At 45.2% G+C, this 24,774-nt stretch overlaps 1 protein-coding gene across 18 annotated transcripts in view; it reads right to left on the bottom strand.

Moving 5' to 3' along the window:
• LOC110522842 (receptor-type tyrosine-protein phosphatase S) overlaps nt 1–24,774 on the bottom strand; it is a 392,578-nt gene that overhangs the window by 225,715 nt on the left and 142,089 nt on the right. For all 18 annotated transcript variants that reach the window (XM_090242145.1, XM_090241934.1, XM_090241807.1 and 15 more), the window contains one exon: nt 17,223–17,401. In XM_090242145.1, the coding sequence (XP_090098271.1) occupies nt 17,223–17,319 (97 nt within the window). In that variant the 5' untranslated portion in view covers nt 17,320–17,401. The remainder of the gene's footprint in view (nt 1–17,222; nt 17,402–24,774) is intronic.

Below are 24,774 nucleotides of genomic sequence, written 5' to 3' on the forward strand. Positions count from 1 at the left end.
TGCAACCATATGAAGATCTTCAACGGTAAGTGATTCATTTTATCGCTATTTCTGGCTTTTGTAATTCCTTTACTTGGTTGTAAAATATTTGTATGTTTTTGTAAGCGGGGCGCTGTCCTCAGATAATCACATGGTATGCTTCCACCGTAAAGCCTTTTTTAAATCTATCAAAGCAGCTGGATTAACAACAAGTTAATCTTTAAACCGATGTATAACACTTGTATTTTTTACGAATGTTTATTATGGCTATTTCTGTATTTTGAATTTGGCGCTCTGCAATTTCACCGGATGTTGTCGAGGTGGGTCGCTAGCGGAACGTCTGCGCCAGAAAGGTTAACGAGGGGTGGGGCCTTCGCCAGCTTTTCAATCTGAGCCCTGCGCTCTTCAATATTTACATCAATGAATTGGCCACTATTCTAGAGAAATCCTCAGCCCCTGGTGTTTAATTCAGAGGTTAAATGCCGGCTCTTTCGTAGATGACCTGTGCCAGCTGTTACTCACAGCACATGGCCTACAGCAGAGCCTGGACCTGCTAGAGCAGTACTGCCAGACCTGGGCCCTGGCAGTAAACCCTAAAAATACAAAAATTATTTTCCAGAGAAGGTCCAGATCTCAGGGAATTAGACCAAAGTTCTCAATTGGTACAAAATACTGTATATAGAGTACTGCACACACTACAATTAATTAGGTTTAAAAATAAACTAAACAGGACACCTAAATGAGTTGGGCTCCTGAGTGGCACAGCAGTCTAAGGCACTGTATTTCAGTGCAAGAGGTGTCACGACAGACACCCTGGTTCAAATCCAGGCTGTATCAAAACCGGCCGTGATTGGGAGTCCCATAGGGCGGTTAACAATTGGCCCAGCATTGTCTGGGTTTGGCCGGTGTAGGCCCTCATTGTAAATAAGAATTTGTTCTTAATTGACTTGCATGGTTAAATAAAAAATGAAATGAACTGAGAGAGAAGGCACTGAAGGCATTCTATGCCATTAAAAAATTAATTCAAATTGAAATAATTGAATGTGTCATTGAACCAATTGCACTTTATGGCAGCGAGGTGTGGGGTCCACTTGCAAAACAAGATTCCACCAAATAGGACGAAAACCCCCCATTGAAAACCTGCTTGCAGAGTTATGTAAGAGGAAAACTACAAACAATCATATCATTACCAAGCCCTGCAAGCTGAGCAAAGAAAATAGTCTCCTCATCCAGACGGTCCTGGGGCTGAGCTCACAAACCTGTTCTACTAACACACTGAAGCCTCAGGACCAGAACATCCAATCAATCAGAATAAACCAAATTACAACACAGTCAAAACAAAACTATATTGCTTATTGGGAAACACAAGCACAAACACAAAGAAAATGCAGTGCTATCTGGCCATAAAGTGACAGTACTCCATGGCAGACTATATATACCTCGTCCTAAACATCAGCACCACAGGTAACTTCCACAAAGCTGTGAACGAGCTGGGAGACAAGGCAAGAAGGGCTTTCTCTGCCATCAAAAGGAACATGAGATTTGACATACCAATTAGGATCTGGAAAAAAATACTTGAATACCCATTGCCCTTTCTGTCCAAAATATCCCCAGTGTAAAACATAAAACACCAAATAATGCATGCAGAACAGAATTAGGTCGATACCCACTAATTATCAAAATCTAGAAAAGAGAAATTCTACAACCACCAAAAAGGAAGTGATTCCCAAACATTCCATAACAAAGCCATCACCTACAGAGAGATGAACCTGGAGAAGAGCCCCCTAAGCAAGCTGGTCCTGGGGATCTGTTCACAAACACAAACACACCCCACAGAGCCCCAGGACAGCAACACAATTAGACCCAACCAAATCATGAGAAAACAAAAAGATAATTCTTTCCAATGTGTCAAGTAATTAACAAAAAATACAGAGCAAACTAGAATGTTATTTGGCCCTAAACAGGGAGTATACAGTGGAAGAATACCTGGCCTCTGTGACTGACCCAAACTTAAGGAAATCTTTGACTATTTACAGACAATGAACATAGCCTTGCTATTGAGAACAGCTGCCGTAGGCAGACCTGGCTCTCAAGAGAAGACAGGCTATGTGCACACTGCCCACAAAATGAGTTGGAAACTGAGCTGCACTTCCTAACCTCCTGCAACATATCTACATATCTACTTGGTGAAATAACACAGTCTGCCATCACAGCAGCAAGAATTGTGAACTGTTGCCACAAGAAAACAAACACCATTGTAAATACAACCCATATTTATGTTTATTTATTTTCCCTTTTGTACTTGAACTATTTGTACATAATATTACTTTTGAAATGTATTTGTTATTGTGGAACATTTGTGTGTGTAAAGTTTGCTGTTATTTTTTATTGTTCATTTCACTTTTGTTTATTATCTACTTCACTTGCTTTGGCAATGTAGACATATGTTTCCCATGCCAATAAAGCACTTAAATTGAAATTGAAATTGAGAGAGAGAGAGAGAGAGAGAGAGAGAGACTAATGCGGGGCACTTTGTCCCATCATGATGAGCAGGTGGGAGAAAATATGATTGGATGACTGCACTCCTGGGCAAATCTGGTGTGTTTGTGTGTGCGTGCGTGCGTATGCATGTGTGTTTGTGTGTATGTGCATGCAGCATCACGTTTATCAGACATAAAGCCCACAGGTGCATGGAACCAAAAAGCAAGTGGAGAAAGTGAGAAAGAAGGGAATGACAGAGAGAGAGAGACGGAAAGATGGATGGTGTGTGTGTGTGTGTGTGTGTGTGTGTGTGTGTGTGTGTGTGTGTGTGTGCGTGTGTGTGTGTGTGTGTGTGAGTTTGTACGTGTGGTACTGTTTATTGCAAACAGGAACACAAGGGGGGCCGGTGAGCCCGGTGGCTAGGGGCTTTGTGGGGAGAGTGTTTAGAGCTCTGGGTTGACAGAGTCGGTGTGTGATTGTGTGTGTTCTTCTTCTCTCTCTGTTATTTAAACTGCACAGAGTAGAGAGGAAAGACAGAAATGAAAGAAAAGATGGGAGATGAAGATGAGACAGGGGAAAGATGGGAGATGAGGAGGAGACAGGGGAAAGATGGGAGATTAACTTCTTGGTGACAGGGGGTAGTATTTTCACGTCCGGGTGAAATGCATGCCCAAATTCAACTGTCTGCTACTCATCCCCAGAAGATAAGATATGCATATTATTAGTATTATATGATATTATAAGATATGCATATTATTAGATTTGGATAGAAAGCACTCTGACGTTTCTAAAACTGTTTGAATCATGTCTGTGAGTATAACAGAACCTATTTAGCAGGCGAAACCCAGAGGACAAACCATTCAGATTCTTTTTGTTTGAGGTCACTTTCAATGTGTTTTCATTGGGAATCCTTCTTGCAGTTCCTATCGCTTCCACTGGATGTCAACAGTCTTTAGAAATTGGTTGAGGTTTTTCCTTTGTGTAATGAAGAAGTACAGCCATCTTGAACGAGGGTCACTTGAAGTGTACTGTTAGAGGCGCGTGACCAGAAAGCATGTTTCAGTTTGTTTTCTTCCTGTATTGAACACAGATCATCCCATCTTCAATTTTATCGATTATTTACGTTAAAAAATACCTAAAGTTGTATTACAAAAGTAGTTTGAAATGTTTTGGCAAAGTTTACAGGTAACTTTTGAGATATTTTGTAGTCACGTTGCTCAAGTTGGAACCGGTGTTTTCTGGATCAAACGCGCCAAATAAATGGACATTTTGGATATATATCGACGGAATTAATCGAACAAAAGGACCATTTGTGATGTTTATGGGACATATTGGAGTGCCAACAAAATAAGTTTGTCAAAGGTAAGACATTAATTCTATTTTTATTTCTGCTTCTTGTGTCGCGCCTGCAGGGTTGAAATATGCTTTCTCTCTTTTGGTTACGGAGGTGCTAACCTCAGATAATAGCATCATTTGCTTTCGCCGAAAAGCCTTTTTGAAATCTGACATGTTGGCCTGATTCACAACAAGTGTAGCTTTCTTTTGCTATCTTGCATGTGTGATTTAATGAAAGTTTGATTTTTATAGTAATATATTTGAATTTGGCGCTCTGTATTTTCAGTGGCTTTTGGCCAGCCACATATCCCAGAAAGGTTAAGAGACTGGGGAAAGATGGGAGATTAGGAGGAGACAGGGAAAAATGGGAGATTCGGAAGAGACGGGAAAGATGGGAGATTAGGAGGAGAAATGCAAAATATGGGAGATGAGGAGGAGACGGGAAAGATGGGAGATGAGGAGGAGACAGGGGAAAGATGGGAGATGGGGAGGAGACAGGGGAAAGATGGGAGATGAGGAAGAGACAGGGGAAAGATGGGAGATGAGGAGGAGACAGGGGAAAGATGGGAGATGAGGAGGAGACGGAAAGATGGGGGATGAGGAGGAGACAAGGGAAAGATGGGAGATGAGGAGGAGACAGGGGAAAGATGGGAGATGAGGAGGAGACAGATGGGAGATGAGGAAGAGACAGGGGAAAGATGGGAGATGAGGAAGAGACAGGGGAAAGATGGGAGATGAGGAAGAGACAGGGGAAAGATGGGAGATGAGGAAGAGACAGGGGAAAGATGGGAGATGAGGAAGAGACAGGGGAAAGAAGGGAGATTAGGAGGAGACGGGAAAGATTGGAGATTAGGAGGAGACGGGAGAAATGGAAGATTCGGAGGAGACAGGGGAAATATGGGAGATTAGGAGGAGACAGGGGAAAGATGGGAGATTAGGAGGAGAGAGTGGGGACGTTATAGGAGGAGACAGTGGGGAGATGAGGAGGAGACAGGGGAAAGATGGGAGATTAGGAGGACACAGGGGAAAGATGGGACATCAGGAGGAGACAGGGGAAAGATAGGAGATTCGGAGGAGACAGGGAAAATGGGAGATTAGGAGGAGAAAGGGGAAAGATGGGAAATTAGGAGGAGATGGGAAAGATGGGAGATTATGAAGAGGGAAGTGGGGATTTTAGGAAGAGACAGTGGGGAGATTAGGACTAGGCAGGGGAAAGATGGGGGATTAGGAGGAGATGGGAAAGATGGGAAATTAGGAGGAGTCAGGGGAAATATGGAAGATTAGGAGGAGACAGGGGAAATATGGAAGATTAGGAGGAGTCAGGGGAAATATGGAAGATTAGGAGGAGACAGGGGAAATATGGAAGATTAGGAGGAGTCAGGGGAAATATGGAAGATTAGGAGGAGACAGGGGAAAGATGGGAGATTAGGAGGAGACAAGGAAAAATGGGAGATTCGGAAGAGACGGGAAAGATGGGAGATTAGGAGGAGAAATGCAAAATATGGGAGATGAGGAGGAGACGGGAAAGATGGGAGATGAGGAGGAGACAGGGGAAAGATGGGAGATGGTGGGGAGACAGGGGAAAGATGGGAGATGAGGAAGAGACAGGGGAAAGATGGGAGATGAGGAGGAGACGGGAAAGATGGGGGATGAGGAGGAGACAAGGGAAAGATGGGAGATGAGGAGGAGACAGGGGAAAGATGGGAGATGAGGAGGAGACAGGGGAAAGATGGGAGATGAGGAAGAGACAGGGGAAAGATGGGAGATGAGGAAGAGACAGGGGAAAGAAAGGAGATTAGGAGGAGACGGGAAAGATTGGAGATTAGGAGGAGACGGGAGAAATGGAAGATTCGGAGGAGACAGGGGAAATATGGGAGATTAGGAGGAGACAGGGGAAAGATGGGAGATTAGGAGGAGAGAGTGGGGACGTTATAGGAGGAGACAGTGGGGAGATGAGGAGGAGACAGGGGAAAGATGGGAGATTAGGAGGACACAGGGGAAAGATGGGACATCAGGAGGAGACAGGGGAAAGATAGGAGATTCGGAGGAGACAGGAAAAATGGGAGATTAGGAGGAGAAAGGGGAAAGATGGGAGATTAGGAAGAGGGAAGTGGGGATTTAAGGAAGAGACAGTGGGGAGATTAGGACTAGGCAGGGGAAAGATGGGGGATTAGGAGGAGATGGGAAAGATGGGAAATTAGGAGGAGTCAGGGGAAATATGGAAGATTAGGAGGAGACAGGGGAAATATGGAAGATTAGGAGGAGTCAGGGGAAATATGGAAGATTAGGAGGAGACAGGGGAAATATGGAAGATTAGGAGGAGTCAGGGGAAATATGGAAGATTAGGAGGAGACAGGGGAAATATGGAAGATTAGGAGGAGTCAGGGGAAATATGGAAGATTAGGAGGAGACAGGGGAAATATGGAAGATTAGGAGGAGACAGGGGAAAGATGGGAGATTAGGAGGAGAAAGGGGAAAGATGGGAAATTAGGAGGAGATGGGAAAGATGGGAGATTAGGAAGAGAGAAGTGGGGATTTTAGGAGGAGACAATGGGGAGATTAGGACTAGACAGGGGAAAGATGGGGGATTAGGAGGAGACGGGAAATATGGAAGATTAGGAGGAGACAGGGGAAAAATGGGAGATTAGGAAGAGGGAAGTGGGGATTTTAGGAGGAGACAGTGGGGAGATTAGGACTAGACAGGGGAAAGATGGGGGATTAGGAGGAGATGGGAGGGATGGGAAATTAGGAGGAGATGGGAAAGATGGGAGATTAGGAAGAGGGAAGTGGGGATTTTAGGAGGAGACAGTGGGGAGATTAGGACTAGACAGGGGAAATATGGGGGATTAGGAGGAGATGGGAAAGATGGGAAATTAGGAGGAGTCAGGGGAAATATGGAAGATTAGGAGGAGGCAGGGGAAATATGGAAGATTAGGAGGAGACAGGGGAAAGATGGGAGATGAGGAGGAGACAGGGGAAATATGGAAGATTAGGAGGAGACAGGGGAAATATGGAAGATTAGGAGGAGACAGGGGAAAGATGGGAGATTAGGAGGAGAAAGGGGAAAGATGGGAAATTAGGAGGAGATGGGAAAGATGGGAGATTAGGAAGAGGGAAGTGGGGATTTTAGGAGGAGACAGTGGGGAGATTCAGACTAGACAGGGGAAAGATGGGAAATTAGGAGGAGTCAGAGGAAATATGGAAGATTAGAAGGAGACAGGGGAAATATGGAAGATTAGGAGGAGACAGGGGAAAGATGGGAGATAAGGAGGAGATTGGAGAAATATGGGAGATGAAGAGGAGACAGGGGAAAGATGGGAGATGAGGAGGAGACCGGGGAAAGATGGGAGATAAGGAGGAGACAGGGGAAAGATGGGAGATGAGGAGGAGAGAGTGGGGACGTTATAGGAGGAGACAGTGGGGAGATGAGGAGGAGACAGGGGAAAGATGGGAGATTAGGAGGACACAGGGGAAAGATGGGACATCAGGAGGAGACAGGGGAAAGATAGGAGATTCGGAGGAGACAGGAAAAATGGGAGATTAGGAGGAGAAAGGGGAAAGATGGGAGATTAGGAAGAGGGAAGTGGGGATTTAAGGAAGAGACAGTGGGGAGATTAGGACTAGGCAGGGGAAAGATGGGGGATTAGGAGGAGATGGGAAAGATGGGAAATTAGGAGGAGTCAGGGGAAATATGGAAGATTAGGAGGAGACAGGGGAAATATGGAAGATTAGGAGGAGTCAGGGGAAATATGGAAGATTAGGAGGAGACAGGGGAAATATGGAAGATTAGGAGGAGTCAGGGGAAATATGGAAGATTAGGAGGAGACAGGGGAAATATGGAAGATTAGGAGGAGTCAGGGGAAATATGGAAGATTAGGAGGAGACAGGGGAAATATGGAAGATTAGGAGGAGACAGGGGAAAGATGGGAGATTAGGAGGAGAAAGGGGAAAGATGGGAAATTAGGAGGAGATGGGAAAGATGGGAGATTAGGAAGAGAGAAGTGGGGATTTTAGGAGGAGACAATGGGGAGATTAGGACTAGACAGGGGAAAGATGGGGGATTAGGAGGAGACGGGAAATATGGAAGATTAGGAGGAGACAGGGGAAAAATGGGAGATTAGGAAGAGGGAAGTGGGGATTTTAGGAGGAGACAGTGGGGAGATTAGGACTAGACAGGGGAAAGATGGGGGATTAGGAGGAGATGGGAGGGATGGGAAATTAGGAGGAGATGGGAAAGATGTGAGATTAGGAAGAGGGAAGTGGGGATTTTAGGAGGAGACAGTGGGGAGATTAGGACTAGACAGGGGAAATATGGGGGATTAGGAGGAGATGGGAAAGATGGGAAATTAGGAGGAGTCAGGGGAAATATGGAAGATTAGGAGGAGGCAGGGGAAATATGGAAGATTAGGAGGAGACAGGGGAAAGATGGGAGATGAGGAGGAGACAGGGGAAATATGGAAGATTAGGAGGAGACAGGGGAAATATGGAAGATTAGGAGGAGACAGGGGAAAGATGGGAGATTAGGAGGAGAAAGGGGAAAGATGGGAAATTAGGAGGAGATGGGAAAGATGGGAGATTAGGAAGAGGGAAGTGGGGATTTTAGGAGGAGACAGTGGGGAGATTCAGACTAGACAGGGGAAAGATGGGAAATTAGGAGGAGTCAGAGGAAATATGGAAGATTAGAAGGAGACAGGGGAAATATGGAAGATTAGGAGGAGACAGGGGAAAGATGGGAGATAAGGAGGAGATTGGAGAAATATGGGAGATGAAGAGGAGACAGGGGAAAGATGGGAGATGAGGAGGAGACCGGGGAAAGATGGGAGATAAGGAGGAGACAGGGGAAAGATGGGAGATGAGGAGGAGACAAGGGAAATATGGAAAAGGAGAGAGAAAGTTGGGAGGAAAGGAGCAGAGTGACCCATTGTCATGCAGTCACACACACACACTTAAGTAGGCCCTCTCAGCCATACACTGACTCGACTGGATTTATACACTGTGAACCGCAAGGAAGGTACTCACTCTTCTCCCTTCATCTCTCCCTCCATCTCTCCCTCCATCTCTCTCTCCATCTCTCCCTTCATCTCTCTCTCCATCTCTCTCTCCATCTCTCCCTTCATCTCTCCCTCCATCTCTCCCTTCATCTCTCCCTCCATCTCTCCCTCCATCTCTCTCTCCATCTCTCTCTCCATCTCTCCCTCCATCTCTCCCTCCATCTCTCCCTCCATCTCTCCCTCCATCTCTCTTCTCCCTTCATCTCTCTCTCCATCTCTCTTCTCCCTTAATCTCTCTCTCCATCTCTCCCTCCAGCTCTCTCTCCATCTATCTTCTCCCTTCATCTCTCTCTCCATCTCTCCCTCCATCTCTCCCTCCATCTCTCTCTCCATCTCTCTCTCCATCTCTCCCTCCATCTCTCTTCTCCCTCCATCTCTCTCTCCATCTCTCTCTCCATCTCTCTCTCCATCTCTCCCTCCATCTCTCCCTCCATCTCTCTTCATCTCTCTCTCCATCTCCCTCCATCTCTCTTCTCCCTTCATCTCTCTCTCCATCTCTCCCTCCATCTCTCTTCTCCCTTCATCTCTCCTTCCATCTCTCTCTCCATCTCTCCCTCCATCTCTCTTCTCCCTTCATCTCTCCCTCCATCTCTCTCTCCATCTCTCCCTCATCTCTCTTCTCCCTTCATCTCTCTCTCCATCTCTCTCTCCACCTCTCCCTCCATCTCTCTCTCCATCTGTCTCTCCATCTCTCTTCATCTCTCTCTCCATCTCTCCCTCCATCTCTCTTCTCCCTTCATCTCTCTCTCCATCTCTCCCTCCATCTCTCTTCTCCCTTCATCTCTCTCTCCATCTCTCCCTTCATCTCTCCCTCCATCTCTCTCTCCATCTCTCTCTCCATCTCTCCCTTCATCTCTCTCTCCATCTCTCCCTCCATCTCTCCCTCCATCTCTCCCCATTTCTCTCGGCACTCCCTATGTTTTGTTTTCCTAATGCTTCTATAAATCCAATTTAGTGGAAAATGGTACAGAACAAATCTGAACTGCGAGCTGTGGGATAAGAGAGCCGACGACGTTCGTAATCGGAGAAGAGATGGGGTAGGTCTTTTGAGTAGTGCACTACTTTTGAGTAGTGCACTTTATGGTAGGGATGGGAATTGCCAGGGACCTCACAATATTATCACCATACTGTTGGAGTTTAGCTCGAAATAGTTATTATTGTTACCATACTAGAAGGTATAGATTACTGTATATGTATAAGGAATATACACTATATGTTCAATGTAAAATCAAATCAAATGTATTGGTCACATACACGTATTTAATTAACAGATGTTATTGCGGGTGTAGCGAAATGCTTGTGCTTCTAGCTCTGACAGTGCAGTAATATCTAGCAAGTAATATCTAACAGTTTCACAACATATACACAAAATACACATACATCTAAGGAAGGAATGGATTAAGAATATACACATATTTGTCAGAGCGGCATTGGATTAAGATACAGTGGCAGAGTATAGAATACATTTTAATCATATGAGATGGGTGATGCAATATTTACACACATTTAAAGTGACTAAGATACATTAGATTAGTATAGACTACAGTTTATATATATGAGATGAGTAATGCTAGATACAGAAACATTATTTAAGTGGCTAGAGATCCATTTCTAAAATTGGCCAGTGATTCCTAATCTATGTCTATAGGCAGCCACCTGTGATGTGCTAGTGATGGCTGTTTAGCAGTCTGACTGCCTTGAGATAGAATCAGTTTTTCAGTCTCTCTGTCCCAGCTTTGATGCACCTGCACTGACCTCGCCTTTTGGATGATAGCGGGGTGAACAGACAGTGGCTCAGGTGGTTGATGTCATTGACAATATTTTTGGCCTTCATATGGCATTGGGTGCTGTATGTGTCCTGGAGGGCGAGAAGTTTGCCTCCGGGAAATGCATTGGGCAGACCGCACCACCCTCTGGAGAGCTTTGTGGTTGTGGGCGTTGCAGTTGCCGTACCAGGCGGTGATACAGCCCGATAGGATGCTCTCAACTGTACATCTGTAAAAGTTTGTGAGGGTTTTAGGTGTTAAGCCAAATTTCTTTAGCCTCCTGAGGTTGAAGAGGTGCTGTTGCGCCTTCTTCACCACACTGTCTGAGTGGGTGGACCATTTCAGCTTGTCAGTGATGTGTTCATCGGGGAACTTGAAGCTTTCCACCTTCTCCACTGCAGTCCCATCGATGTGGATAGGTGGGTGCTCCCTCTGCTGTTTCCTGAAGTCCATGATAATCTCCTTAGTTTTGTTGATGTTGAATGAGAGGTTATTATCCTGGCACCACACTCCTAGAGGCTTCACCTCCTCCCTGTAGACTGTTTCATTGTTGTGGGTAATCAAGCCTACTACTGTTGTGTCGTCTGCAAACTTGATGATTGAGTTGGAGGCGTGCTTTGCCACGCAGTCATGGGTGAACAGGGAGTACAGAAGGGGGCTGAGCATGCACCCTTGTGGGGCCCCAGTGTTGAGGATCAGCGAAGAGGAGGCGTTGTTTCCTACATTCAGCACCTGGGGGTGAACCGTCAGGAAGGCCAGGACGCAGTTGCACAGGGCAGCATTCTTACATAGGTATGCCTCTTGTCCATATGGGACAGGGCAGTGTGCAGTGTGGTGGCGATTGCATCGTCTGTGGATCTATTGGGGCGGTAAGCACTTCATGAAGACAGAAGTGAGTGTTACGGGGCAATATTCATTTAGTTAAATTACCTTTGCTTTCTTAGATATACAGGGACAATGGTGGCAATCTTGAAGCATGTGGGGACAACAGACTGGGATAGGGAAAGATTGAATATATCTGTAAAACACACCACCAGCTGGTCTGCGCATGCTTTGAGGAAGCGGATAGGCCGGAAGCCAAGCGAGGGTTAACACGTTTAAATGTCCTACTCACGTCGGCTACGGAGAAAGAGAGCCCACAGTCCCTGATAGCAGGTCGTGTCAGTGGCACTGTATTATCCTCAAAAACGAGCGAAGAGGGTGTTCAGCCTGTCCGGAAGGAAAACGTCGGTGTCCGTCATTGTCTGTAGACCCTGCCACATACGTCTTGTGTCTGAGCCGTTGAACTGTACTCAACTTTGTCCCTATATGGACTCTCCCTATCCCAGTCTGTTGTCACCACATGATTCAAGATGGCCACCATTGTCCCTGTACTATCATAGCACTGAGAGTGCACTTGTGAAGGTGGTAAATTACCTTTTAATGGCATCAGACCGAGGCTCTGCATCTGTCCTCGTGCTCCTAGACCTTAGTGTTGCTTTTGATACGATTGATCACTACATTATTTTGGAGAGATTGAAAACCCAAATTGGTCTAGCCGGACAAGTTCTGGCCTGGTTTAGATCTTATCTGTCGGAAAGCTATCAGTTTGTCTCTGTAGATGGTTTTGACAAATCAACGGTAAATCTACAGGCCTCCTTACTGTCCCTAGAATTTCTAAGCTGGAGGCAGGGCTTTCTCCTATAGAGCTCGATTTTTATGGAATGATCTGCCTATCCATGTGAGAGACGCAGATTCGGTCTCAATCTTTAAGTCTTTATTGAAGACTCATCTCTTCAGTAGGTCCTATGATTGAGTGTAGTCTGGCCCAGGAGTGTGAACGTGAACGGAAAGGCACTGGAGCAACGAACCGGCCTTGCTGTCTCTGCCTGGCCGGTTCCCCTCTATCCACTGGGATTCTCTGCCTCTAACCCTATTACAGGGGCTGAGTCACTGGCTTACTGGTGCTCTTCCATGCCGTCCCAAGGAGGGTTGAGTCACTGACGTGATCTTCCTGTCCTGGTTGGCACCCCCTCTTGGGTTCCTGCCGTGAGGGAGATCTTCGTGGGCTATACTCGGCCTTGTCTCAGGATGGTAAGTTGGCGGTTGAAGATATCCGTTTAGTGGTGTGGGGGCTGTGCTTTGTCAAAGTGGTTTGGGTTATATCCTGCCTGTTTGGCCCTGTGGTTTGGGTTATATCCTGCCTGTTTGGCCCCCGGACATAGTGCCTCCTGACCCCTCCTGTCTCAGCCTCCAGTATTTATGCTGCAGTAGTTTATGTGTTGGGGGGCTAGGGCCAGTCTGTTATATCTGGAGTATTTCTCCTGTCTTATCCGGTGTCCTGTGTGAATTTAAGTATGCTCTCTTTAATTCTCTCTTTCTTTCTCTCAGAGGACATGAGCCCTTGGACCATGTCTCAGGACTACCTAGCCTGATGACTCCTTGCTGTCCACAGTTCACCTGGTCGTGCTGCTGCTCCAGTTTCAACTGTTCTGCCTGCGACTATGGAACCCTGACCTGTTCACCGGACGTGCTACCTGTCCCAGACCTGCTGTTTTCAACTCTCTAGAGACAGCAGGAGCGGTAGAGATACTCTGAATGATTGGCTATGAAAAGCCAACTGACATTTACTCCTGAGGTGCTGGTCTGTTACGCCCTCTACAACCACTGTGATTATTATTATTTGACCCTGCTGGTCATCTATGAACATTTGAACATCGTGGCCATGTTCTGTTATAATCTCCACCCGGCACAGCCAGAAGAGGACTGGCCACCCATCATAGCCTGGTTCCTCTCTAGGTTCCGGCCTCTCTAGGGAGTTTTTTCCCGAGCCACCGTGCTTCCACACCTGCATTGCTTGCTGTTTGGGGTTTTAGGCTGGGTTTCTTTGTGACATCAGCTGATGTAAGAAGAACTTTATAAATACATTTGATTGATTGATTGATTGGTTTAGTCTGCTTGACTGCTTTGTGGAGGGAATAACTACACTGTTTGTATTCTTCCATATTCCCAGTCTTCATACCCTGGTAAAATGTGGTGGTTCGCGCTTTCAGTTTTGCACGAATGCTCCCATCTATCCACAGTTTCTGGTTGGGGTAGGTTTTAACAGTCACAGTGAGTACAACATCTCCTATGCACTTCCTGATAAACTCATTCACTGTATCGGTATATGTGTCACAATTATTTTCTGAAGCTTACTCTGAACATATCCCAGTCTGAGTGATCAAAACAGTCTTGAAGCGCGGATTCTGATTGATCAGACCAGGGTCAAGGAAGTGTAAAGAGGAACTTGGTGTGTGGAAAGTTACTGAGTGACGAGGAAAGTTACTGAGTGAGAAAAGGGGAAGTGTATAAAGTTCATATTCTGTTCAAATATATTGTTCAATATGAATGCTCCTAAGGAGGGAGGCCAAGGGTAACTGTCTAGTTTCAGTTCTTGATAAGGCAGGCGAGGAACCGGGACCATGAGGGATGTGAAAATTTACTCGATACAGCTGGAAGAGGGGCCACAGGGGCCCACATTGAAGAACATCTTATTACAGTCCTATCTCACAAATACATTCTCACTTCCACGCCCATGAGGGTCCTAGAGTTAGGCAGGGCCATGACAATACCAGTAAGAGGAATCTACTATGTTTCTGCCTAACACAAAAGAAGGATTGGTTATCTTAGACATGCAAGGAGGTGACACCGCCTAGTTGGAAGATATCAAAGATGTGCTTCTGTGACTTGTATGTTATTTTTGCAGCTGTATGACCCAGTGGTTGAATAAACTTGGTTTGAGCTTTTTCTAGTCGTCCATGAGTTTTTACTCTGTTTGTTCAGAACCTTATTATTGGCGTTGTCGGCAGGATTCACCACGATTTACAGTCGAACTTGAGAGTTCAAATCAGTGGAGCAGGAGACAGAACCAAAAACAAGGTAGGCACAGTTCCTACACCTGTTACTACTCATTCTGACATCTTGGGGAGATGAGAGTCATAGGCTGAATACAAACGATAGGATACGGACCTAGAAAGCCTGAGCTTATTCAGCAGTCCCACTTTGTTACGACCGGTCTTGGATTTAGGGTAAGTCCTGGAAGGTAAGCCTGAGCAGGGTGGTTCCTGCGAAGGTTAAGTCCTAAGGGGTAAATCTCAAGTGAGTTTTTACTCTGTTCAGATCCTAACAATACTTAGGTACTGATTATATACAGTTGAAGTCTGACGTTTACATACACCTTAGCCAAATACATTTAAACTCAGTTTTTCACAATTCCTGACATTTAATCAGAGTAAAAATTCCCTGTTTTAGGTCAGTTGGGATCACCACTTTATTTTAAGAATGTGAAATGTCAGAATAATAGTAGAGACAATGATTGATTTCAGCTTGTATTTCTTTCATCACATTCCCAGTGGGTCAGAAGTTTACATACACTCAAATAGTATTTGGTAGCATTGACTCTAAATTGCTTAACTTGGGTCAAACATTTTGGGTAGCCTTCCACAAGCTTTCCACAAAAAGTTGGTAGAATTTTGGCCCATTCCTCCTGACAGAGCTGGTGTAACTGAGTCAGGTTTGAGAGGCCTCCTTGCTTGGGGTCATAGTCCATTTGGAAGACCCATTTGCGAACAAGCTTTAACTTCCTGGCTGATGTCTTGAGATGTTGCTTCAATATATCCACATAATTTCCCTCCTAATGATGCCATCTATTTTGTGAAGTGCACCAGTCCCTCCTGCAGCAAAGCACCCCCAAAACATAATGCTGCAACCCCTGTGCTTCATGGTTGGGATGGTGTTCTTCAGCTTGCAAGCCTCCCCCTTTTTCCTCCATGGCCATTATGGCCAAACAGTTCTATTTTTGTTTCATCGGACCAGAGGACATTTCTCAAAAAAGTACTATCTTTGTCCCCATGTGCAGTTGCAAACTGTAGTCTGGCTTTTTAATGGTGGTTTTGGAGCAGTGGCTTTTTCCTTGCTGAGCGGCCTTTCAGGTTATGTCGACATAGGACTCGTTTTACTGTGGATATAGATACTTTTCTACCTGTTTCCTCCAGCATCTTCGCAAGGTCCTTTGCTGTTGTTTTGGGATTGATTTGCACTTTTTGCACCAAAGTACGTTCATGTTCATTATGTCAATAAACCTATCAGAAGCTTCTAAAGCCATGACATTTTTTTTCTGGAATTTTCCAAGCTGTTTTAAGGGACAGTCAACTTAGTGTATGTAAACTTCTGGCCCACTGGAATTGTGATACAGTGAATTATAAGTGAAATAATCTGTCTGTAAACAATTGTTTACAAAGAAATGACTTGTGTCATGAACAAGTAGATGTCCTAACCGACTTGCCAAAACTATAGTTTGTTAACAAGAAATGTGTGGAGTGGTTGAAAAAGGAGTTTTAATGACTCCAACGTAAGTGTATGTAAACTTCCGACTTCAACTGTATGTATTGCGATTCGATACAACTATTTTATTGCAATTTTATGTTCCAAACATATTGTTCACTATATGTCTGCTGCAGAGAAATGAGAGAGTATGAGAAAATTAGTTTTGATCAGTCATGGAAATAAAAGTTCTGAAAATGTTGGCTCACTATTTATTAAAAAGAAGATGGAGAACAAGCTGTAGGAAGAAAAATACAGTTTTGTGCAGGTACAGCCGACTAGCGCTAGTTGACGTTAGTTAATGCTACCTATAACTCTATCGTATTTTCCCCCATCACTACTAGATAAAGGATGGTATGTCATTTGGCAAAGCCGTGGTATGGGGAGAGATGGGACGACACACAGATAGACTAAGAAGATGGATGTGTAAAGGAAAACAGACATACACTCTTATCTGACTTACACGTTTGGCCTGAACCATGGAAAACAGCCCCACACCATTATTCCTCCTCCACCTAACTTTACAGTTGGCACTATGCATTGGGGCAGGTAGCGTTCTTCTGGCATCCACCAAACTCAGATTTGTCCGTCAGACTGCCAGATGGTGAAGAGTGATTCATCACTTTAGAGAACGCGTTTTCACTGATCCAGAGTCCAATGGCAGAGTGCTTTACACCACTCCAGCCGATGCTTGGCATTGTGCATGGTGATCTTAGGCTTGTGTGCGGCTGCTTGGCCATGGAAATCCATTTGATGACGCTCCCAACAAACAGTTATTGTGCTGATGTTTCTTCAAGATGCAGTTTGGAACTCAGTAGTGAGTGTTGCAACCGAGGACATTACACGCTTCAGCACTCGGCTGTCCCGTTCTGAGCTTGAAAGTCACTGAGCTCTTCAGTTAGGCCATACTACTGCCAATGTTTTCCTATGGAGACTGCATGGCTGTGTGCTCGATTCTATACATCTTACACCAATTCAATACACCTATACACCTAGCCGAATCCTCTCATTTGAAGGGGTGTCCACATACTTTTGTATATATAGTGTACAATGTGACATAAAATAAAAGTGAATAAAATATTAAATAGGTCAAAAAGTAAAAAATAATTCAGAAAATAGGTGATACACAGCAAAACACAAAGTACATTTGAACCGAAAAAAATGAGATATAAGGTAAATTGTGCTGGCTCAGTACATACAACACACACACACACACACACACACACACACACACACACACACACGCACGTATTAGAGTGGCACTCACATAAGGCATGGAAGCCAGTAAGCAGCATACAGAGCAACAGAGTGCTGAGGGGCAGCAGGGCCGGCAGACGTAGGCAGGGTGGACCGCCGGCGGCCATCTTGCTCCGGGGGCAACCTTTGACCTGGCTGGAGTGCCGAGGCCCCACGAAGAGAAGGCTGTGGTCTTCAAACAGGATGTCTCTGCCGGGAGGAAGAAAGGAAGAGAGGAGAAGGGGAAGTGAGGAGGAGGAGAGGAGGGGAAGAGAGGAAAGGAGGAGATGAGAGGATATCACCAATTCTGCATTCAAATATTTTAAAAGTGAGTCTGTTTCAATGGCTGTCACAACGGCTGTTAAGATCCTACATCTGTATGCATCACATGCCATTCAAAATCATCAGTGTTCCACTTCCAGTGGGACAACCCTGATCTGTCTATTCCACGTGTACGTAGCTACAGGGAGGATTGTTTTTGCAACACACACCTCCAGTCAGGCCGTCTCTCGCAGCTTAACCTTACAGTGTAACCCATCAGCCCAGATACCACGCCACACCGCCTGCCAAGTCTCCACGCACCTAAACGGCCCATCCACGCACACGCACACGCACGCACACACGCACACACGGACACACACACACACACACACACAAACACACACATAGGCAGACACACACGAGCAAGCAAGCATGCACGCACTCTGGGGAGGGAGGAGTCAGCAGAGCTCTTTTACTACAACAATAGGCCGTCAGAACCTGAGCTCATCATCTCAACACAAAGGGATACACGCACACACACACACACACACACCCTTCCTCTTCTCTTTCTCGTGTTGAAACGGCCTTATGTGTTTGTTTTCCTTTCTTCGGGGGATGTCATTGGAGAGAGAGAGAAATGGAGAGAGAAAGAGGAGGATAAACAGGGGGAGTGTAGAAGTGTCAAGGGGATGGTTTGCTGTGACAGCCTCATTGTTCTGGATGTAAACGGTGGGAGGAAGTGGAGGAATCCCACTGTTTCTGCATCGGTCTAGTAGGAGGCCAGGTGGGTGTGGAGGGGTGGAGGATCTCTGCTAAAAGCAGCCACACCACACCCTCTCCCTGAAGATGTCAGAGAGATGACTAGTGCTTCAGTCAGATGCTGCTCACATGGACACCAATCGATTGATAAAACCTCGCCGTAAACTGCTTCATCGAACGCAGGTGGAGGGGAAACCGCTAATTGCTAGTTAACGGCTAACGCTCAAAATTCACAGCATTTCCCTTTATCCTTGAGTAACACAGAAGCTAACCCTTTTTTTGCAGGGGACTAAAAGTCATTATGTCGTTTCAAAATATAAACTTGTCCTTGTGCGCATCATGTTTTATTGAGAAAGGAGCGCTTATTGCACATATGACAAACTTGTGTCCTTCGTCCCTGAATTAATTCTTGAGCTTTGTAACCGGCTGCAGAAGGCTGTTAGCCCTGCTTTTTCCTCTGGCCGACGGGAATCCAGGACCCATTAACACACATACACACACGTGACCAATGCCAACCCTCCCCACATATATCAGATCTACACATTTTCCCTAACTGGCCCCAGTTTCACTGTCCCTCCTCTGTCTCTCGACACCTCCCATTCCCTCACACCACCTTGGAAGCCAAGATGGCCGCCGTGATCCTGGTGTTTCTGGAGAAGTCAGGCCTGCTCTCTCTGAAATGCTGAGCCTCTTAATCTATGCATTATTGATGCTAACATGTTGGTCCTGGAGCTGAGCATTATGGGTAGAGAGAGGAAGGGGAGGACCAAGGCATGCAGAAAGAGAGCAGGGGCCAAAGCACAGCGTGGAAATACACACAAGTATACACACACACACAAACACATGTAAAAAATAAATAACATTCATGAGAAAAAACTTTGCCCGAGGGGCCAGAAAAACATGCCTTTCCCAGATGAGCGGGGAGAGAAAGTAAGAGAGACAGAGACAGAGAGAGAGAGAGAGAGACACACAGAGAGAGAGACAGAGAGAGAGACAGAGAGAGAGAGAGACACAGAGACAGAGAGAGCGAGAAACAGACAGTGAGAGAGAGAGACACAGAGAGACACAGAGAGAGACAGAGAGAGCGAGAAACAGACAGTGAGAGAGAGAGAGAGAGAGAGAGACACAGAGAGAGAGACAGAGAGAGCGAGAAACAGACAGTGAGAGAGAGACAGAGACACAGAGAGAGAGACACAGAGAGACAGAGACAGAGAGAGAGAGACACAGAGAGACAGAGAGAGAGACACAGAGACAGAGAGTGAGAAACAGACAGTGAGAGAGAGATAGAGAGAGACAGAGACAGAGAGAGAAACACACAGAGAGAGAGACAGAGAGACAGAGACACAGAGAGAGAGACACACAGAGAGAGAGAGACAGAGACACAGAGAGAGAGAGAGAGACAGAGACACAGAGCGAGAGAGAGAGACAGAGACAGAGAGAGGGTGCAATACAGTATGGAGACAGTACAGGTGCATCCAAGCTGGGACCAAGAGACATCTTCCAGACCATCAGACTATAATAGAGTCAAAAACTAGCCGGCCTCCACCCAGTACACTACCCTGAACTTTAGTCACTGTTACTAGCCAGCTACCACCTGGTACTCTACCCTGCACCTTAGAGACTGCTGGCCTTGGTACATAGAGTCATTGAACACTGGTCACTTGAATAATGTTTACATACTCTTTTACCCACTTCATATGTATATAGTGTATCCTTGTCAAGGTTCATCTTATATAACTACTGCTGTACACACCTTTTCTATGCATATACTGTCCACAACGTCTATACACACCATCATATACAGTACATATAGATTTATATTCCAGCCTCTGACATTGCTCGTTCTAATATTTCTATATTTCTTAATTCCATTATTTTTATTTTGTGGATTTGTGTGTATTGTTTTGTATTGTAAGGTATTAGTGTACTGTTGAAGCTGGAAACATAAGCGAGAGTTTTGGGGTAACAGAGAGTGTTGTGTTAAGCAGAAGATGGACCTGCCATGATGGGGAGTCTGAGAGACTGAGATGTGTCTACACTTTGTGGAGGCCAGCATAATGCTTGTGTGTGTGTCTTTAGTAAGTCTACTGTATGGTTATGAAGTTCGGTAGTAGGAGATACAGACCTGTGGTTGAACAGACCGCTAGTAGTGATTGTTATGAAACGCCAGGGTCACTGGAAAACAAGCAGGAAGTGGTCCTAAAGTGTTCAACCAATTGGATCAATCAACACAGGAAATGGTGGCCAGTGCTGACACTTAGCAACAGGCTGTGAGGCTGTGGACTTGACAGTGGTCCTAAATGGCTCTACAGAGTGATAAATATCTGCTATGCTTGAGTGCCACAGGTCTAAAGACAAAACCGCAGACAATCCCTTGTTTCCACTAGCCCTTTAATAAATCACTCAGGGCTAAAGTACTACCAGTTTGTCCCATCGCTCTCTCTTTCTCCCTTCTCGCAAGAACTCGGAGCCTAGACTACCTCATGAACGCCACTCTATCAAGGCAAATACAAGCATACTGGATAGACAGCATCAGCTAATTCCCACCGTCTGCCAGATAAAGGGGACTATATAAAAGGTTTTACATGTTCACATTTTAGTCATTTAGCAGAAGCTCTAATCCAGAGCAATTTACAAATGAGTCAATTCATATTAAAGGGCATGTGACGTGTGACTGGAAGTCGGGAAGCAGGTTCAGGGAGTGAATCATTTAATAAATACATTAAGCCTTAATACAAAGCAAGAAACACGAACAACGCAAAGACATGAAACTGAAACAATAATGCCTGGGGAAGGAACCAAAGGGAGTGACACATATAGGGAAGGAACCAAAGGGAGAGACAGATATAGGGAAGGAACCAAAGGGAGAGACAGATATAGGGAAGGAACCAAAGGGAGAGACATATATAGGGAAGGAACCAAAGGGAGAGACATATATAGGGAAGGAACCAAAGGGAGAGACATATATAGGGAAGGAACCAAAGGGAGAGACAGATATAGGGAAGGAACCAAAGGGAGTGACAGATACAGGGAAGGAACCAAAGGGAGTGACAGATACAGGGAAGGAACCAAAGGGAGTGACATATATAGGGAAGGAACCAAAGGGAGTGACATATATAGAGAAGGAACCAAAGGGAGAGACATATATAGGGAAGGTAATCAGGGAAGTGATGGAGTCCGGGCGAGTCTCATGACGCGCTGGTGCGCGTAATGAGGGCGACAGGTGTGCCCCATAACGATCAGTCTGGTGACCTAGAGGCCGGAGAAGGAGCACATGTGACAGTACCCCCTCCCTGACGCACAGCTCCAGCCGCAGGACACCGACCAAGATGACGATCCTGGGGATCAGGAGCAGACCGGTCGCCTCCGCTGAGGCACAGATACCGGACGAACCGGCTGAGGCGTGAGAGCCGGCTGAGACCTCCCCGGTTGAGGCACGGGAACCTGTTCACCCAGCTGAGGCATGGGAGCCTATCGATCCCGTTGAGGTAGGGTAACCCTTCGAACTCGCCGAGGCATGAGAATCCGACAAACCGGCTGAGGCCTCCCAGGTAACTCCAGTCGGACCCGACATCACCTCCAACACAAAAACACTCCCTGATTCTTCCCTTTGGTGAGGCGTCATTCTGTAACGTGTGCGCTGGGAGTCGGGGAGCAAGTTCAGGGAGTGAATAATTTAATAAATAAATTCAACCATAATACAAAACAAGAAACACTGACACTGCACAGACATGAAACTGAACCAGAAACAATGACGACTGGGGAAGGAACCAAAGAGAGTGACATATATAGGGCAGGTAATCAAGGAGGTGATGGAGTCCAGGTGAGTGTCATGAGGCGCTGATGTGCGTAACGATGGTGACAGGTGTGCCCCATAACGAGCAGCCTGGTGACAGGTGTGCGCCATAACGAGCAGCCTGGTGACCTAGAGGCCGGAGAGGGAGCACACGTGACAGGGCAATTCTGCCACTTTTCAAAGGTATATTCATTAACTCCAGCGCCATACCACTGTCTGCATATGTGCAAACATATAATTTATATTATCAGTTAAAAAAGAGAAGAAGAAAGGTCCTAAAAAAAAAGGCTTCTCTGTGACATCACAGGGTAGGATTAAAAGGAAGAAAAACTGTGGGACGTATTTAAGATACTCACATTTTCAACCATTAAGTGAAGTGATGCAAACAAACGCAACGAGGCATGAAAAAATACCCTGTTGATTACTCCAAATGGGACGTAATGTGTGACAGTGCCACTTAACGGCACAATACAAGAGCTATTTAGGCTAATCTACCGAACCACTGAATTCAATTGTGAATTTGGAACCTAGGAATAAATAAATAGCACATAGTGATGTCCGATTTTCTCTGATTCACAGACAAAGAAGGTCAATTTAATGACAAAACAGTTCCTATGCAGTTATGCAATAGTTTAAAGATGAGAATCAATTGAAACTGGATTGATGCTTTCCTAACATGTACTCTTTTATTATTATTATTTATGTTTTTACAGCATTCCTTAAAATCTAGCATCTGCTCATTCCTGTTAATGTTAAAAATGAAAGCGCATTGTAAAGAGTGACGCTCGTTTGTATCGTCTTTTCAGTGTGTGAGCTTTGTCACTAGCATTTACCTCCAGAGCTTAGGAGTCTTTATCTGATGAATGTGGCGCATGTAACCAAGGACACACTGGCTTATTCATAATAACACTAGTGTGTGTGCGTGTGTGCGTGTGTGTGTGTGTGTGTGTGTGTGTGTGTGTGTGTGTGTGTGAACTAGAGACTGCCTTAGAGAAATATCTATTTTAGAGTCTAGAAATGCTACCCTTATTGATTTCAGGGGTCAATGCTGTCCCTGAAAAATGGAGTGTGAAGAGATGGATGTCCTTGATGAACACAGAAGAGCACATCTGTGTGGTCTATGGTCTCTCTTCTACTCTCTCTCCTCCTTTTTTTCTCCCCTGTCGTAACTCATTTGCTGCTCTCCATCCATTACCTTTGACTGACTAGTTATTTGTAATGTGCACTGCGCAGAATTCATAAACACAGTGTACCTCTTTAAAAACAGGCCAATATTTACATGTAGAAGATACTCTTCTCCAGAGTGATGTACAGTCAGTATTGTAGTGTAAGGATAGGTGAGTGCCGACACTACAGCTATGAAGCTGTATTGGTATTCTATCCTTGTAGTGTGCTGTAGCGTTTAGCCACTAGCGCTAGCATGTGATCCCACACTATAGCCTAGCCATTGACTAGGCACAGCCTTAAGGCTTCCGCATGTTTCGGTTCTGCGGAACTTACTTAGGTGAACCGAACAAGTGCGCTCGCATACCTTCGACCTTCGCTTGAAAATACCTTCGCAATGGTACTGTTTCTCCATCTTGAGACACCGTAGCATGATGGCGCCGATAGAGATGGCAGTTTCGCTTCTAGTCCTTTGGAAACTGTGAAGTTTTATGTTTTTTTATGTATTATTTCTTACATTGTTAGCCCAGAAAACCGTAAGTGTTATTACATACAGCCGGGGGGAACTATTGGATATCAGAGAGACGTCAACTTACCAGCATAACCAGCACTACGACCAGGAATACCACTTTCCCGAAGTGGATCCTTTGTCTGCGTCAACCTGTTAGAGCTCTAGGGGCGCTATTTCATTTTTGGATAAAGAACGTTCCCGTTTTAAGCGCGATATTTTGTCACGAAAAGATGCTCGACTATGCATATTCTTGACAGTTTTGGAAAGAAAACACTCTGAAGTTTCAGAATCTGCAAAGATTTTGTCTGTAAGTGCCCCAGAACTCATTCTACAGGCAAAACCAAGATGATGCATCACCCAGGAATTAGCAGAATTTCTGAAGCTCTGTTTTCCATTCTCTCCTTATATGGCTGTGATTGCGCAACGAATGAGCCTACACTTTCTGTCGTTCGCCCAAGGTCTTAGCAGCATTGTGACGTATTTGTAGGCATATCATTGGAAGATTGACCATAAGAGACTACATTTTCCAAGTGTCCGCCTGGTGTCCTGCGTCGAATTCGGTGCGCAATTGCCAGCTGCTTCTACTTTACCATTTGATTCAGGGGAGAAAGCATGTGTCCAAGAACGATGTATCAATGAAGAAATATGTGAAAAACACCTTGATGATTGATTCTAAACAACGTTTGCCATGTTTTCAGTCGATATTATGGAGTTAATTTGGAAAAAAGTTTGCGTTTTGAGGACTGAATTTTCGGATTTTTTTTGGTAGCCAAATGTGATGTATAAAACGGAGCTATTTCTAATACACAAGGAATCTTTTTGGAAAAACTGAGCATCTGCTATCTAACTGAGAGTATCCTCATTGAAAACATCAGAAGTTCTTCAAAGGTAAATGATTTTATTTGAAGGCTTTTATGTTTTTGTTAATGTTGCGTGCTGGATGCTAACGCTAATGCTAACGCTAAATGCTAACGCGAAATGCTAACGCTAGCTAGCTACTTTTACACAAATGATTGTTTTCCTATGGTTGAGAAGCATATTTTGAAAATCTGAGATGACAGTGTTGTTTACAAAAGGCTAAGCTTGAGAGAT

Source organism: Oncorhynchus mykiss, chromosome 1 (assembly GCF_057628025.1).
Source record: "Oncorhynchus mykiss isolate SJ-2025 chromosome 1, ASM5762802v1, whole genome shotgun sequence".
NCBI classification, from domain to species: Eukaryota; Metazoa; Chordata; class Actinopteri; order Salmoniformes; family Salmonidae; genus Oncorhynchus; species Oncorhynchus mykiss.